The sequence below is a fragment of the Oncorhynchus kisutch genome, linkage group LG10 (genome assembly GCF_002021735.2).
Source record: "Oncorhynchus kisutch isolate 150728-3 linkage group LG10, Okis_V2, whole genome shotgun sequence".
Taxonomy (NCBI): Eukaryota; Metazoa; Chordata; class Actinopteri; order Salmoniformes; family Salmonidae; genus Oncorhynchus; species Oncorhynchus kisutch.
This window is the reverse complement of record NC_034183.2, coordinates 68807039-68823118: the sequence shown is the minus strand read 5'-3', so window position 1 is coordinate 68823118 and position 16080 is coordinate 68807039. Positions and strand designations below refer to the sequence as shown.

The 16080-nt window shown below is 46.0% G+C and overlaps 1 protein-coding gene across 17 annotated transcripts in view; it reads left to right on the top strand.

The window, feature by feature from the left end:
* Nucleotides 1–14802, top strand: part of LOC109880125 (voltage-dependent P/Q-type calcium channel subunit alpha-1A) — a 106731-nt gene extending 91929 nt beyond the window's left edge. For 15 of the 17 annotated variants that reach the window (XM_031834955.1, XM_031834953.1, XM_031834952.1 and 12 more), the window contains 4 exons: nt 2621–2659; nt 7793–8009; nt 8209–8510; nt 9413–14802. In XM_031834955.1, the coding sequence (XP_031690815.1) occupies nt 2621–2659; nt 7793–8009; nt 8209–8510; nt 9413–10192 (1338 nt within the window). In that variant the 3' untranslated portion in view covers nt 10193–14802. The remainder of the gene's footprint in view (nt 1–2620; nt 2660–7792; nt 8010–8208; nt 8511–9412) is intronic. The other 2 variants (XM_031834956.1, XM_031834954.1) reach the window with 2 other exon arrangements.
* Nucleotides 14803–16080: the final 1278 nt, after the last annotated feature.

Here is a 16080-nt window from a genome sequence, read left to right as displayed (position 1 = left end):
GTCCAAAACCTTCTTCCTTAGCAGTCCAAAAGATGACAAAGTCTGTTTGACCTGATTCTGGATATCCTGGTCGAGGGGATGCTTCCAAGATATTTCAAATGTGATTCAATGGGAAGTGAGGAGTCTGAGATGGAGAATGGAGGTGTTTCAGGCGGAGGATCAGATGACCACTGACATAGGACCTCTGTTCTTGGGATGTTAACAGACAGCCCCATTAGGCTGTATGCTCTCACAGCTGCTCTGAGTGTGACTTGTAGAGCTTCTGGGGTATGTGCCGCAAGAGCGCAATCATCCGCAAACTGGAGCTCAAGTACTTGTTAAGCTTTGATCTTTATGGCAGCTTGGAGCTTCCTAATGTTGAAGAATTTCCTGTCCAATCTGAAGTCCAGGGTCACCCCACTCTCTGTTTCCATGTTCTTGTGCAGGACTGCTGTGACACAGGAAGAAGACATTGAATAGGACCGGCGCAAGCACACACCCTTGCCTCACACCAGTACCAATTCTTAAAGGGTTCAGACTCCTGATGGCTAATTCTTACTCTGGCCACCATCTCCTCAAGGATCTGATGCAAGACGTTCACACATGTCCCAGTGCAGCCATACTGCAGGAGGACCTTCCAAAGGAGTTCACGTGTACTGTGTCAAAGGCTTTGCAGAGATCCAGAAAGGCCATGAACAGGTCTTGTGTCTGTTCACTGAACTTTTCCTGCAGTTGGTGTGCACTGAAGATCATGTCCACCATGCTTCTGTTCTTTCTGAAGCTGCACTGGGACTCCGGTAGCAGATCTTCAGTGATGGTGTCGATGATTCTGTGGTGGAAGACCTTCACCAGGACTTCGACAGCAACTGGAAGGAATGATATGCCCCTGCTGTTTCCGCAGACGGATTTGCCCCACTTTGATCGGGATGTGCTCGTCTCCATATCTCAGAGAGGAACAAGCAAACTGCTCTGGTACAGAGAGAGCCCCCCAGTTTTAGGATCTCAGCAGGGATGGAGTCAGATCCAGGAATTTAGTTATTCTTCAGTGACCTGATGGTGGTGCAGATCAAGGCTCTGGATGGTGGGCAGTGTTTGGAGCTCCTCCAGGTCTCCTCCAAGTCAACTTCACCTCTGGACTATCGTAGTTTGGTCCTTTATGAGAGTGGACTCATCTGCACTTCTTAGGGGACAGAGAACTTCTTGGGTTGTCTTCGGGGCATCACACAACTTGTGCATGTTTTATCTGTCCCCACCAGATTGATTTTCTTGTGCTTTGGAGATCCACCACTCATTTTGTCGTAGAGTCCTCTGTGCCTCCTTCCGCTGCTACACACACACACACACACACACACACACACACACACACACACACACACACACACACACACACACACACACACACACACACACACACACACACACACACACACACACACACAGACACACACCAGCTAACATGTACATTCTTCTGCCCTCATAACTATCACGGCTGTCAAGCCCCAAACCTTAGTTCTTTCTCCTCCCTTTTCTCTCTCCAGCCTCAGTTCTTATCTTCTATTCAAATCAATCTTTATTTCTCTTTCTCTCTCCAGATAAAGTTCTTATCTTCTATCTAAATCATTATTTCTTTCCCTCTTCTCTAATGGTTTTGCTACAAAGGTGACTTGAAATGTGGGGTTTTGTTTCAACCAGGTTTGAATTTGAAATCATGCCCAACTACCAATGATCTAGTGTCATTTTGGGGTCAATATTTCTTTGAGAAGGTATTGATCAGGTGGTCTAATAGTGTACTGTCATGCTCAAACAAAAAAATATATAGTAAATAGGATTCTGCCAACTTTAAACCAATGCTGCTGCTATGTGTGTATGTGTGACTATGTCCTGATGTCCTGACAGAGTGTGTGTGTGTGTGTGTGTGTATGTGTGTATGTGTGTGTGTGTGTGTGTGTGTGTGTGTGTGTGTGTGTGTGTGTGTGTGTGTGTGTGTGTGTGTGTGTGTGTGTGTGTGTGTGTGTGTGTGTCGTCCAGTCTTCTTTCGTACTCTTGTGTGTCATATGTTGAGCCTTTACACTGTACTTCACCGTACTGTTGTTTTTGCCCTCGTAGCATGGTATGTTATGGTGTTGATGGGTGTTGTTGCTATGTTGACTGTGGTGTAGATGGTAGTGTTGTTGCCATGGTGACCCTGTCTATAACACTGTCTCTGGCCCTCCAGTGTCTGTGCTCTACTGTGGTAAGTGTTGTTTCTCCCCTCACCGCTGCTTTTGTGTCTAACCCGGGTTCTCTCTCTCTCTCTCTCTCTCTCTCTCTCCTTCTCTCTCTCTCTCTCTCTCTCTCTCTCTCTCTCTCTCTCTCTCTCTCCTCTCCTCTCCTCCCTCTCACCTCCCTTTCTTTTCCGGTTATCCCCACCCATATTTATCCCCCTCTCCATTTCTCCCTCGCTCTCTGCACATGCCTCCCCCGTTATCCGATTTTCACCCCCTCCCCTTACCTTCTTCACCTCTCCCTTCGCTATTTATTTGCGTATCCATCCCTCTCTCCTTCCCTGTCCCTCTGTCCTCTTCTGTGTGTCTGTGTGTGCCCTACCTGTGCTGTATCCATGGCTGTGGTGTGTGTGTGTGTCTTCTCTGTGCTCACACAGCAGCGAAGGAAAGGGAGGCAGCGTGGAAATAACCTCAGTGTATGTACCCTGTCTTCCCCATCTCTCCCACTTACTGATTCACTCACTCACGATAACCATTTCTCTCTTTCTCTGTCTGTCTCCATCTCTGTCTCTCTCTCCTCATGTCATCTCCTAACATGCTTGTGAATTTCTAAGTCAGTTAAACACAAGGTTCTTAGCTGATTCAACTGGATTTCATAAGTTCAGACAATTTGATTAATTATAGTCATCTGAACTTTTTTTGTCAACACAGCAGTTCTGTTGCTTCAGTTGATTTGACTTCATGGTTGTGAATTTCTAAGTTGAGTTCACACATAGTGCATAGCCGATTCAACTTGATTTCATAAGTTTAAAAAAATTGCAACTCAACAAATGTTGTTGACTTGGCTATATACAATGAGTCATTTTGACTGAATCTCAATATGTTTTTGTACAGTGTATGTCTCCCCCTCTCCCTCACCTCTCTCTCTCTCTCTCTCTCTGTCATCTCTCTGAGTTTATCCATGTATGTGTATCTGGTGTCTTTCCTCACGTTTCTCTCTTTTCTCAAACAAAAGGTTTTGTTCTCCCCTCCTATTTGTCTTTGACTACCCTGTTTGTTGACACATAAGACTGACTGATTGCAGGGTAGGAGCTTCAAGCTCTGATTCTTCCACTAACCGATTTCAATTCAGTTCGAATCGAATGTGTTTTATGGCATGATTACTCAAATGCTAAAACCCAAATTGACCCCTATCCTCTGATGTAGATCTTATCTGAAAAGATTGGTTACTGTATGTACACTGAGTATACCAAAAATGAGGAACATCCAGTGGTGGTTTTAGCATGTCAATCTTGGTGGGAGTATGTTTGTTTATTTTATTCATGCCAGCAAAGCCACCACACAACACAACACTAAACAATACATTCATTGCGCTATAACGGTGACACAAACGGTGCCCACAAAACCGCTATAACGGTGCCCGCAAACTGTTCGGGCCTACCTAAAGCTGTCCCAACAGCAGAGCTTTCTTTTCAGCACCATGGAGTGAATCCTTACTACTGCTACACCTGGCTATCAGTGGAGCCTTGTCTGGCAGCGAAACAGTTCATTCAGCCTCATTTACTGCCTTTTAAAAAACAGAACTGACATGGCAGACTTGCTTAAATAAATGTGGTTTCTACTGGTAATTGAGAGGTACAAACTATGGCATAAGGGAACGATGAGAGGCAATCCGTAATTTTGATTACGACATTAAGGAGCTAGCTAAGACGGACGTAGCCAATATAACTATTTGTTCAGCGACAGAAATTAACACCGACAGAATTCAGAACAAGGGCCGTTCTTACATTATTCTCCCTGTACACCAAGTCAGAACCGTAGGAAAAAGAAAGGGGTCATATAAGCCTAGTTAAATAAAGGTTAAATAAAATAATAAACAAATAAATAAGCAGACAATTATGATGACATTTCTCTAAAACAAGCTATAGGTTACATGTGCACCACCAAGTCAGAACAGTAAGTACAGTAAGTTATGAGAGGGAAAGGGACAAAATTATTAAAGTGAGGCACAACAGCTTACTACACAACATACACTTAGTATTACTTCATTAGCTACAGTATACATATCTCCCTAGCATATTACATCATTTATGCAGCAGCATACAATAAATTTTTGGACTCACCGTTCTGCTGTGCTCACTTGAACAGGAAGGTGGCTCGGCGGTCCTTCTTGTGGGCAAATTTTGTCATGAAACATTGTCATCAAAGTCTGGCTTTCTCTGGATTTATGGTGCTTTCAAGACAACTGGGATTTCGGCAAAACAAAGGCAGAATCATGACGTCAGTGATCTTCAGGTCTGAGCTCTAGAAAGAGGCCTGAGTTCCCGACTTGGAATTCCGAGTTGGATGACCGTTCAAAACGTATTTTCCCAGTCAGAGCTCCAGAGTTCCCAGTTGTCTTGAACTCACTGAAATCTGACATTTTGTTTTGAACGTGGCAGAAGTCATGCTGGACTGACAACATGGCCAATGTATTCAACCTTTTCTGGCCCATGGTGTTGCGTGTGAATGTTTATCCTTTTAAGCTTAGAAAAGAGACCCTTAAACCCAGACTTGGCCCACACACCCTTTCCACCGAATAGCAGGCAGGGGAAGCAAAATAGTAATTGGTTTGCAACGTTTATAGTTAGCCACTGATTCCTTCCAAACCTCTCATTGTTGAATTTGCGATTTCCAACTTGTTGTGTAATGTTTATGTCCAATGGTCGATGAGCACAGATACGTTTTAGCTATAATTTCTCTTCATATGACAAAGATTGAAAAGGATTTGCCTGTAGATTGTCGACGTGATTCATGATGATGACTGCTTGTCTAACTTGCTAGCTAAGACTTTAAAAGCATGACGTTGACATGATCAGTCCATTCAACGCTACGGTAGATATTACGTGATTTGGCGTAATTTCATCTGTTGCCAATGACCTTGAGGCCTCTTGGATGGGCACTTCTAATGTAAATCTATGGCAGCACCCAGGGCGGCTTGAACTTTCTAGGTCTTCCTGTAGATTTTGCGGTGACGTAGTGTCCCCATGAGTGACAGAACACTGAGCCAATCACAGCGCAACTGGAGAAGATTGTTAAGCCCTATGCTCTGTATTTTCCTCTGGCTGCCCCACCCCCACAGAAAGCACTGAGCAATCCTGAAACACCGGCTGTGTTTTGGAGCTGCCTTACTCAAGAAAGCAAAAAAGAGACCATGTTTGTATGTGGCTTTATTAAATCAATAAAATATATTTTTTACATTGTTTGCTAACTGATATGTGACATGTATTAATTCCAAAAGAACATGCAGAACAGGCAAAAAATATAGAAATATATATATATAGATGGGGCTCAAAACAGGTGGGGCTCTGAGTTGGACCCCCTTTTTTGTACCCCCCAGTTCTTGACCCAAACTGGTGCTCCTGGCACCTACTACCTTACCCTGTTCATAGGCACTTAAATACTTTCTCTTACCCACCCTCTAAATGGCACACATACACAATCCATGTCTCAATTGTCTCAAGGCATAAAATCCTTTAACCTGTTTCCTCCCCTTCATGCACACTGATTGATGTGGATTTAATAAGTGACATCAATAAGGGATCCTAGCTTTCACCTGGTCAGTCTATGTCATGGAAAGAACAGGTGTTCTTAATGTTTTGGATACTCAGTGTCTATGCAAAATATAAGCAATATGGCAATAGCTCCACCCTGCCCTCTGATAAGCCAGATGGATTTTTTCCATATTACTTACATCTCGCCTGGTGAATGTGATTATGCGAGATCAGGATGTTGGAACAAGGCTAATTTACTTACCTCTTTAGTCCTTGTGCCAAGCGGGTGGGATCAAGGTGTTGATTTGGGATTGGCAAACTCTGCACCCTCTCTCTGTCTCTCTCTCTTCCTGCTGCTGCTGCTCTGTGTTGGGTGTACCACGTGTGTTGCGTGTATCATGCCTGTATGCTTGTCTGTGCTGATGTGTTGGTGTTGGTGTTGCATGCATGTCAGGAGTATGTTTGCCCTTGTTGGAGTGATTTTGTGCGTGTGTGCATGCATGTGTGTGTTTGCCTGTGTGTGTATGCTTGGTGAGTGTGTTTGTTGTTTGTGCTTGGTGTGTGCTTGGTGTATGTGTCTCCATGTGTGTTTGTGTGTGTGAGGGTATCCTAGCTACACACTGTCTGCTGGTTTCAGTCCATTATCATCTATTCTGGTTTCAACCTGGAATACCAGGGGAGTTAACTCTACATCCAAATGATCCCTTCGTTCAATATAGAATCGGAAACCAGCAGACACTGGCGGACTAGTACTGAGCAGGCCTGGTATATACAGTATGCAGGTGTGTACCAGTAGCATTATAGGCACTGTCCTGGTGTCCAGCAGCCCTAGGAGGTCAGAGCGGCTCCCCGTGCCCCAGAAAGAGAGCTCCTGAGTGGGGCTGAGGACTCGGGACAGCTCCTATGTGCACGCTGGCAGAGGGGGCTGGCAGAGGATTGTGTTATGATTTTGGGGGAGGGATTGGGTGGGGACGGGGTGGGTTAGTCTTTTGGGGGGATTAGGAGATACTGACCTATCTTTCCAGATGAAGTCCTGGATGCATGTCAGGCATGGCCTATTGCCTCCCTTTCATCTCCTTTTCTTGTTTGTCTTCGTCCTCTTCTCTTTTTTCTCTCTCGATGTCTCTCTCTGTTTCTTTTTCTCTCGGTCTCTTTTTTTCTCTCTCTCTCTTGCTCTCTTTCTCTCTCTCTGCCTGAGGCAGCATGATGTATATATGATACTAATACAGGCATGTGTGTGGAACAGTATGGGGGGGGGTTATCATGGGTTACCTGGTACCCACCTCTACAAGGCTATACTGTATATGGTAGGAATGTAGAAGCACACACATGTAAAAGTCAGGTAAACAACTATACAGTATATACACACACACACAGGTCGACACACACACACAAGTCCCTCCGTTTCCCCATTATGTCTGGAGACTATAGAAAGGAGACATGAGGAAAGTAAACCCAAGAAGCCTGCTGTGTGACTACTCTTCTCCTCTCTGTCCACTCTCCCATCATCCCTCTCTCTCTCTCTTTCTCCATCCCACTCTCCCATCATCCCTCTCTCTTTCTCCATCCCACTCTCCCGTCATCCCTCTCTCTCTCTTTCTCCATCCCACTCTCGCATCATCCCTCTCTCTCTCTTTCTCCATCCCACTCTCCCATCATCCCTCTCTCTCTCTCTTTCTCCATCCCACTCTCCCATCATCCCTCTCTCTTTCTCCATCCCACTCTCCCATCATCCCTCTCTCTCTCTCTTTCTCCATCCCACTCTCACATCATCCCTCTCTCTTTCTCTTTCTCCATCCCACTCTCCCATCATCCCTCTCTCTCTCTCTTTCTCCATCCCACTCTCCCATCATCCCTCTCTCTTTCTCCATCCCACTCTCCCGTCATCCCTCTCTCTCTCTTTCTCCATCCCACTCTCCCATCATCCCTCTCTCTCTCTCTTTCTCCATCCCACTCTCCCATCATCCCTCTCTCTTTCTCCATCCCACTCTCCCATCATCCCTCTCTCTCTCTCTTTCTCCATCCCACTCTCACATCATCCCTCTCTCTTTCTCTTTCTCCATCCCACTCTCTCAGACTATAACAGATAATAGTCCTATGAAGCGCTCGGCCTCCTCCCTTGGTCACAGTCGATCTGGGAGGGGCCAGAGGGAAAGGGGAGGGGCCGATGATTATGCAATGGAGTATGTGATCCCCGAGGAGGGTGGAGCACCGAGGCACAGCCACCGACGCCGCGACCGAAGCCACCGGGCCTCCGAGCGGTCACTGTGTCGATATACAGACGCAGATACAGGTCAGAGACAGAATGAGTGTGCATGCGTTGGTCAGGAACGGTTCAGAATGTGTGTGAGTCAGAGAGTGTGTGAGAAGAACGTGCTTAGTTCCCTGAGTTGCTACTGTATAAAAGTGTGTTTGATGTTGTCATGTTGTCATGGTTACAAAGACCCTAGAGATACCATGATGACAACAATAACTGGCCTCCATTCCGGCAGGACTGGGCACAGACTTGAGCACCACCACTCAGTCAGGTGACCTGCCACCCAAGGAGAAGGACCGTGACCGCGACAGAGACCGCAGTCGGCAGAAAGACCGCAAACACCACCACCATCACCACCACCATCACAGCGGCTCTGTGGACAAGGAGCGCTACACACCAGACCGCGCCGACCGGGGGGCAGAGCGCGGTGGTCACAGACAGCCCCGAGGAGACAGAGACCACGACCGGGATAGGGAGCACGACCATCGCTGGTCACGGTCACCCAGCGAGGGCAGAGAATGCATGACACACAGACAGGTGGGCATCTATGATGTGTGTCAACATTGAGCCACCTTCCTAACTGTTTTAGCCTCAGGTTCTCCTTTTAGTTCTACCTTGAGTGTCTCCCCCATCTCCTTGGCCTAAATATCTTTAGGCGGCTGACTGTCTCTTGTGTTTCCCTTTTTGACACTTCCATACATTGTCTATTCATTAACTATTGTTGTTTATAGGATTCAGCAGTTTAGACACACACTTACACACAGAGGTGATTGGTTAACAACCTAGATTCAGATAAGAGACAGACTGAACAAGGCAACAACACTGAAAGAGTGCATTGTGGGTACCTTCACAATCACCATTTTGAGGCCTACTGTGTCAGATCTGATCTCTTCTTTTCTTTTCTCCTGTTGTTTTTGTGTCCTCTCTTTATTCTTCATGACTCATCGCTTTTCTCTGTTTTCTACGGTGTATGCTGACTCCCATCATTTTCTATATATCTCTTCTCTTTCTTTCTTTTTTTGTCTTTCTTTTCCCGGCATCCTTCCTTCCCCTCACACTCTCCTGATTGCTCTCTTCTTCTTCTTCTTCTTCTTCTTCTTCTTCTTCTTCTTCTTCTCGTCGCTGTTGTTGTTCTTGTTGTTATTGTCTGTTGTTCTCTTTCTCCCTCTCTTTATTTATCTCTCCTTGTCTATCTCTTTCTCTCTTTTTCTCTCTCCCTTTCTTTTCCCTCCCTCCCTCTCTCTTCCTCCCTCCCTCCCTCTCTCTCTTCCTTACCTCCCTCCCTCCCTCCTTGACTCCCTCTTCCTCCCTTTCTCTCTTCCTTACTTTCTCTCTTCCTCCCTCTCTCTCTTCCTCCCTCTCTCTCTTCCTCCCTCTCTCTGTTCGTGTCGTCGTTAATTTTATGGTTCTTTTTTTATTTGCCTTCAATGTTCGTGTAGGGCAGTAGTTCGGTGAGCGAAAGTCCCGCTCCCTCTACCTCGGGGACCAGTACCCCGAGACGAGGCCGTCGGCAACTCCCTCAGACCCCGGCAACGCCCCGCCCACACGTCACCTACTCTCCTGTTGTCCGTAAAGCCATGGCCACACCTCCTGGAGCCCAGCCCCTGGGGCGCAATTCCGCCCCCGCCCCTCACCGCTTTTCCCCTGAGCCCCCCCAGGGACCTCCCCCACCCCACCATGGCTCACCCAACCAAGCCTGCCACCCCCCTCCCCGCTGGGGGGATGGGGGAGGAGGAGGAGGAGAGAGTGGGTCGCTGGAGGGCGACGGCTGCTTCTACAACCAGGACTACCAGGATTACGACCGTGAGCACCACAAACCGCCTCCCTACGAGCAGAGCCCCACACAGGGCAACCCTCACAAACCTCACCCCCTCAACCACCCTACTCTCCCCGTGCTAAACCATCCCCCAACCCCACAGCAGCAGCACCCTATCAACCCGCACCCAAACAACCCCCACCCCAACAACCCCCACTCCCGCACCTCGCCCAGGACTTCCCGCCACGCGCCCCCACCCAACACCAACCCCACCCCCCAAGGGCAGCAGCCACCCCCCACTCGACGTCTCCCCAACGGGTACCGCGCCTCTTCCCCCTCCTCGCAACACCACCACGGCCCCACCCAGCCCGGGCCCCACAAGGTCCCCCCTCCCCAGCCTAGAGGGCCCCGCACTAAAGACCTGCACGAACCCTACAACAACACGGATGATAACAGGTGCTAGCCTCTGGAGACTATGGAGGGAGGGATGGATGGAGGGAGGGAGGGCTCAACCACACTGTCTGAGTTATCAGTCCCTACCTCCCAGCCCAGGAAAACACACAGCCAGAGCACTGACCACTGACAGGGGAAACCAAGGCATGATTCTTTCTTTCCTTATCTCCGTTTGTTTTTCTTTTCGTTTCTTCTACTGCTCAGTGTTTCCTGGGGATGGAGGGAGTGAGGAAGGGGTAGTTAGAATAAAGGGATGAGGAGGAGGACCACTGAAGGATGAGTGGAAATTAGTGAACAGGGTATGGAGTACAAACCAATTCCTCCTCCAAAAACTATGGAACCCAGCTCATCAGATGCAAGGAGTTTTTCAAAATGGATGATATAGGGGACGGATGCTTTTCTCAACGTATCATGATGCTACGCCTCTGGAAACAATATTAAAAACCGCCACAAAGACCAAGACGTCATCACGTAATCAACGCAAGAAACTATGACATTGCGGAGAACTAAGTGGAGTTGCGTTAGTTGCAAAAACCAACCACCAACCCCGATGATGGGGAGATATTGATGAGTTTTATCATCTGTGTTTACTGTTAATAATGACATCAGTGATGATGAGCCTTCCACCTGAGTGTGGTGGGGGGAGTTGGGGGGACACCGGGACACACACCCTAACTCTGAACGAGAGGGGGGGTTATGTAGGCGGAATCTATCCATTCCAACCCCCCAACCCCCCCAAAAAGATTCCGCCCCAACCGAGTAGAGAAGAAACATAAAAAAGTGGATGGTGAACATTAAAAAAAGAAACTTAAAAACAAACATTTTCTTCAGTATTTCTTCTTCTACTCCTGCGGCTGCTACTTTTCCCTCTTCCTCTTCTTCTTCTTCTTCTTCTTCTTCGAAACATTGAAGCTTGATTCTTCTGTTGCACCCGCACAGCTTCGTTGGAACTTGCAGAGTTTAAAAACCTGTGGAATCCTGCATGATTGATACAAAAAAAATGATAACAAAGAGAAACTACTGTAATGTGGGGGAAACTATCCCTGGGTCCTTTCTATATTAGTCTGTGGGGTTCTCTCTTTTGCCTGTAAATCACTTTATTTCTCTCTCTTCTCCCTGAGGCGTCCCTCTCTCTCTCTCTCTTCCTGTGCTGGAGGTATAATCAGGATAGTTAGGATGGATGGAGAGATGGGGCGATGAGGAAGAGAAGCTCAAGGTCCAAGCCTTTTTTATGCGGAGGGACAGGATGATCTATTTCCCACTTTGTTCTTATTGAAATGCTCTGTGCCAAATTATAACTGTTGATGTGGCTAAGATTGCACAATCATTTTCAAGGAAGTAGATATTTTGTTACAAGGCCTACTTTTATTTCATGGAAGGAAAGAAGGCAGGAAAGTATGAAAACGCAGACCCCACATATTATTGGTTCATATTAAAAGGGAGTTGAAACTGGGGGAGGAAGTTACAAGCACGCTCCATGGTCCTTATTGGCTCTTCATCTGCTGACACATAGCCTCGTTCAAACCAGAGATATGTCTCTAGTCTTCCAGGGTTTGTGTTTGAAAGAGCGATGAAAAGAGAGAGAGAGAAAGAAAGGCCGATGAAAGGAGGGAACCTCTTCACCTTTCGTTTATTTGTTATTAATAGTGATAATGGTTCTATAGATACTGATAACAATACTATTGATGATTATGATAATAATGATGATGATAATAATAACGATGATAATAATGGTGATGATGATGATGACGATGTTCATGCTTGTGAGACAGAATTATTTTCGTCTTGTATTTGTGTTTGTTACTTTCGAGTCGATTGTGCTCAGAGCGTCACCATCTTTGTTTAGTGAGACGTTCTGTCTGGTTGGTGGTCCACTGGTCCGGCTGGTGGGCGGAGCTTTGTCAGGGAGGTGCATTGTGGGAACAGGAGTAATCATAGGAATGACTCTGATACAGTGTAATACGGTGGGGAAAGGAAAAGGAACTTAAAAAGGAACTTAAAAAAAAAAACTATGTCAAACGTCATACAGGAAATCATGTATCTGACATGCATTGGACAGTTGTTTACATATATTAATCATTTGGGTAAATATAGGGCAGCTAAATGGTCTTGCTTAGGTAACGGGGTCTACAGACTAAAGTAGACCAGATAAAGCAGTAATGAGACAGAGCTCCTCTACCAGTTTGGCCCTCTAGGTGGCACTGTATGCAATACATTGCATCCCTGTCCTATTGTATCATTGTATCACCCCTTCTATTTTGACTGTCAGATTCCAATGTTTTCGTATCTGTCTTTAAACTGGGAGCATAAGGTTAAAGTGTTGTCTGTCACTGGTGGATCACCTCCTTTGTGTTCAGGACATGTAACACAGCCAATCACAAATGCACAGGACATGTATCACAGCCAATGAAAATGCATGGGAGAAACAATGACTGGGTCTTTTCTGCCAAACCTCTGTGTCCTGTTTCACCCTATTCTCTTTTTGTGTGTCTTTGTGCGCCTCAACCTAACATCCATCCTAATACCCACCACTGTCCCGTACAGTGTCTCTCTCACAGTTGCCGGACTTTGAGGATTGCCATAGTGAACCATTAATTTATTTGAATTATGTCATTATTATTCTTATTATTACACCCCATGTCAAAACCATTAGTGTCAGGTAACAGTGTTTGTTCACGGCTGCCATAGATATAGCGCAGTTAGATCTGCACATATCTGGATTCTGATGTACTGTAAAGACATATCCCATGATTCTATGTACCACACTTTGACCAGAAAGTGCACAGGCACATTGCCTTTACAGTATTCATCTAACGTAGGAACGTCATAGACGTGTATAAGTCACATCACAACACTGATAAGATAGGAATACACAGATACACTCTCAGTATGTAGCTCTTAGCTGTAGCAAGTATGCGTGTACGTGCGTATGGCGTGTGTGTGTTTGCATGTGGGTCTGTGTATGAATGCGTTCTTTGATAGCAGAATGTGTGTGTACTTTCAATGTGTGTGTGTACATCAATAGCTAGCTGTTTTCGTTGGATATTTCATTTCAAATCAAATCAAATCAAATGTATTTATATAGCCCTTCGTACATCAGCTGATATCTCAAAGTGCTGTACAGAAACCCAGCCTAAAACCCCAAACAGCAAGCAATGCAGGTGTAGAAGCACGGTGGCTAGGAAAAACTCCCTAGAAAGGCCAAAACCTAGGAAGAAACCTAGAGAGGAACCAGGCTATGTGGGGTGGCCAGTCCTCTTCTGGCTGTGCCGGGTGGAGATTATAACAGAACATGGCCAAGATGTTCAAATGTTCATAAATGACCAGCATGGTCGTATAATAATAAGGCAGAACAGTTGAAACTGGAGCAGCAGCACGGTCAGATGGACTGGGGACAGCAAGGAGTCATCATGTCAGGTAGTCCTGGGGCATGGTCCTAGGGCTCAGGTCCTCCGAGAGAGAGAAAGAAAGAGAGAATTAGAGAGAGCATATGTGGGGTGGCCAGTCCTCTTCTGGCTGTGCCAGGTGGAGATTTTAACAGAACATGGCCAAGATGTTGAAATGTTCATAAATAATTTCATTTGTTTATTTGCTTTGAATATTTTGTGATGAGATTTGAGTTGGTGTGTGTGTGTGTGTGTGTGTGTGTGTGTGTGTGTGTGTGTGTGTGTGTGTGTGTGTGTGTGTGTGTGTGTGTGTGTGTGTGTGTGTGTGTGTGTGTGTGTGTGTGTGTGTGTGTGTGTGTGTGAGTTAGCCTGTGTTTGTGTGTGTGCAAGATGAAATAAGATGTCAATCACCCTACAATTGAAACTATGAGAGGCCCTAACATTCACTATCAATCATTGTGTCCTGTACTGACCAACCATCCACTAACAACACATATTCAAAATAACCCCACTGTTACTTCAAAAAGCAATGTAAAGCTGCTATGGAAAACATAGAAATAAAAGCATTTTAAGTACCAAAAAAATACCAAAAAAAGGGAAAATATCTACTTCCAGAACTGCATGTGCTATGTGCATGCCACACCGTGGGTGAACAGTCATCTTCAGGAATCAAAAAATAAGAATATGAATTCAGATAAAAAAATATATGAATATAGATAGATGTTTATACTAAGCAACATGTTTTCTTTTTTCCTTCTATTTTTGAGAACAAAAAAGGTTTAAAAAATCGATAAAAAAAAAAAAATGTCTAAAAAATGTCAAAAGAGCGACATGATGACTTTGGTGAGAATCAAAGTTGGTTTGTTTAATTATGTTGCCAGCTGTTAACTGTAAACATGGAGGTGAGACACTACACAACCATGTTCAGGACACTACAAAAAAAGAGAACTCCTGTTTTAAAGAAGAGAATCAAATTAAAAGAGATGGGGATATCCCTGCCTACTTTTGGGTGGGGCCAGGAGCCAGCCAAATCTGATGATGTAACCCTTAAAACTCTGGCTGTGGGATCTTTTATCTCTCACTCACTCCCTCTCTATTTCTCTCTCACTCTTGTCTCTCTCACTCTTATCTCTCACACTCTCAACCTATCTCACCGCTATTTCTACCCGTGCATTTTGTAATTCCAGACAGAATTCTTCCTAATGAATAAAAACCAGAGAGATGCACACTGTTGGTCTGGAGAGACTTCCGTTTCTTTTTTTGTGTGTGTTTTCAAGTGTATGCTTGAATGTGTGCGTATGTTTGAGTGAAATGTGTATTATAGTGAGAATGAGAGTGTGTTTGCATGGGGTTATAGATTTGGAGAAGTAGAGACGTTTGATGTGTGTAACGGAGTGTGTTGTTATGTGTAAGGTAGTGTGTATAAGTGCATTTAGTAAATATTGTGTCTCTGCTATCTCCCGTCTGTTTCTAGTGTTCCCCCTGCCTGCCCTGTCCCACTGGTCTGTTTCTAGTGTTCCCCCTGCCTGCCCTGTCCCACTGGTCTGTTTCTAGTGTTCCCCCTGCCTGCCCTGTCCCACTGGTCTGTTTCTAGTGTTCCCCCTGCCTGCCCTGTCCCACTGGTCTGTTTCTAGTGTTCCCCCTGCCTGCCCTGTCCCACTGGTCTGTTTCTAGTGTTCCCCCTGCCTGCCCTGTCCCACTGGTCTGTTTCTAGTGTTCCCCCTGCCTGCCCTGTGCCACTGGTCTGTTTCTAGTGTTCCCCCTGCCTGCCCTGTGCCACTGGTCTGTTTCTAGTGTTCCCCCTGCCTGCCCTGTGCCACTTGTCTGTTTCTAGTGTTCCCCCTGCCTGCCCTGTCTCACTGGGTACAGACATCATTTCAACCTCTATTCCAACTTAATTCAATTGAAATGACATGGAAACAAAGTTGATTCAACCATTGTGTGCCCACTGGTCTGTTTCTATTGTTCCTCCAGCCTTCCCTGTGTGTTCTGGTCTGTTTCTAGTGTTCCCCCTGCCTAGACTGTGTGTTCTGTTCTGTTTCTAGTGTTCCCCCTGTCTACCCTGTGGTTCTGGGCTGTTTCTAGTGTTCCCCCTGCCTAGCCTATATATTCTAGTCTGTTTCTAGTGTCCCCCCAGACTACCCTGTAGGTTCGGGTCTGTTTCTAGTGTTCCCCCAGTCTACCCTGTGTGTTCTGGTCTGTTTCTAGTGTCCCCCCTGTCTACCCTGTGTGTTCTGGTCTGTTTCTAGTGTCCCCCCTGCTTACCCTGTGTGTTATGGTATGTTTTTACTGTCCCCTCTGCTTGACCTGTGTGTTCTGTTTACTTTAGAGAGGACAGCTTCAGATCAGATTGCTGCCGGAAACATAAGCAGTACAATCAATGGGCCGGATGTCACATTCCACACCTCTACTCCCCTCCTATTCTCCACTACTTCCACATTTCCCTAAGACCCCCACATTCTTTCCCTCACCCGGCCGCTCTTCTGCTCCCCCTATGCCCCTTATCATTCCC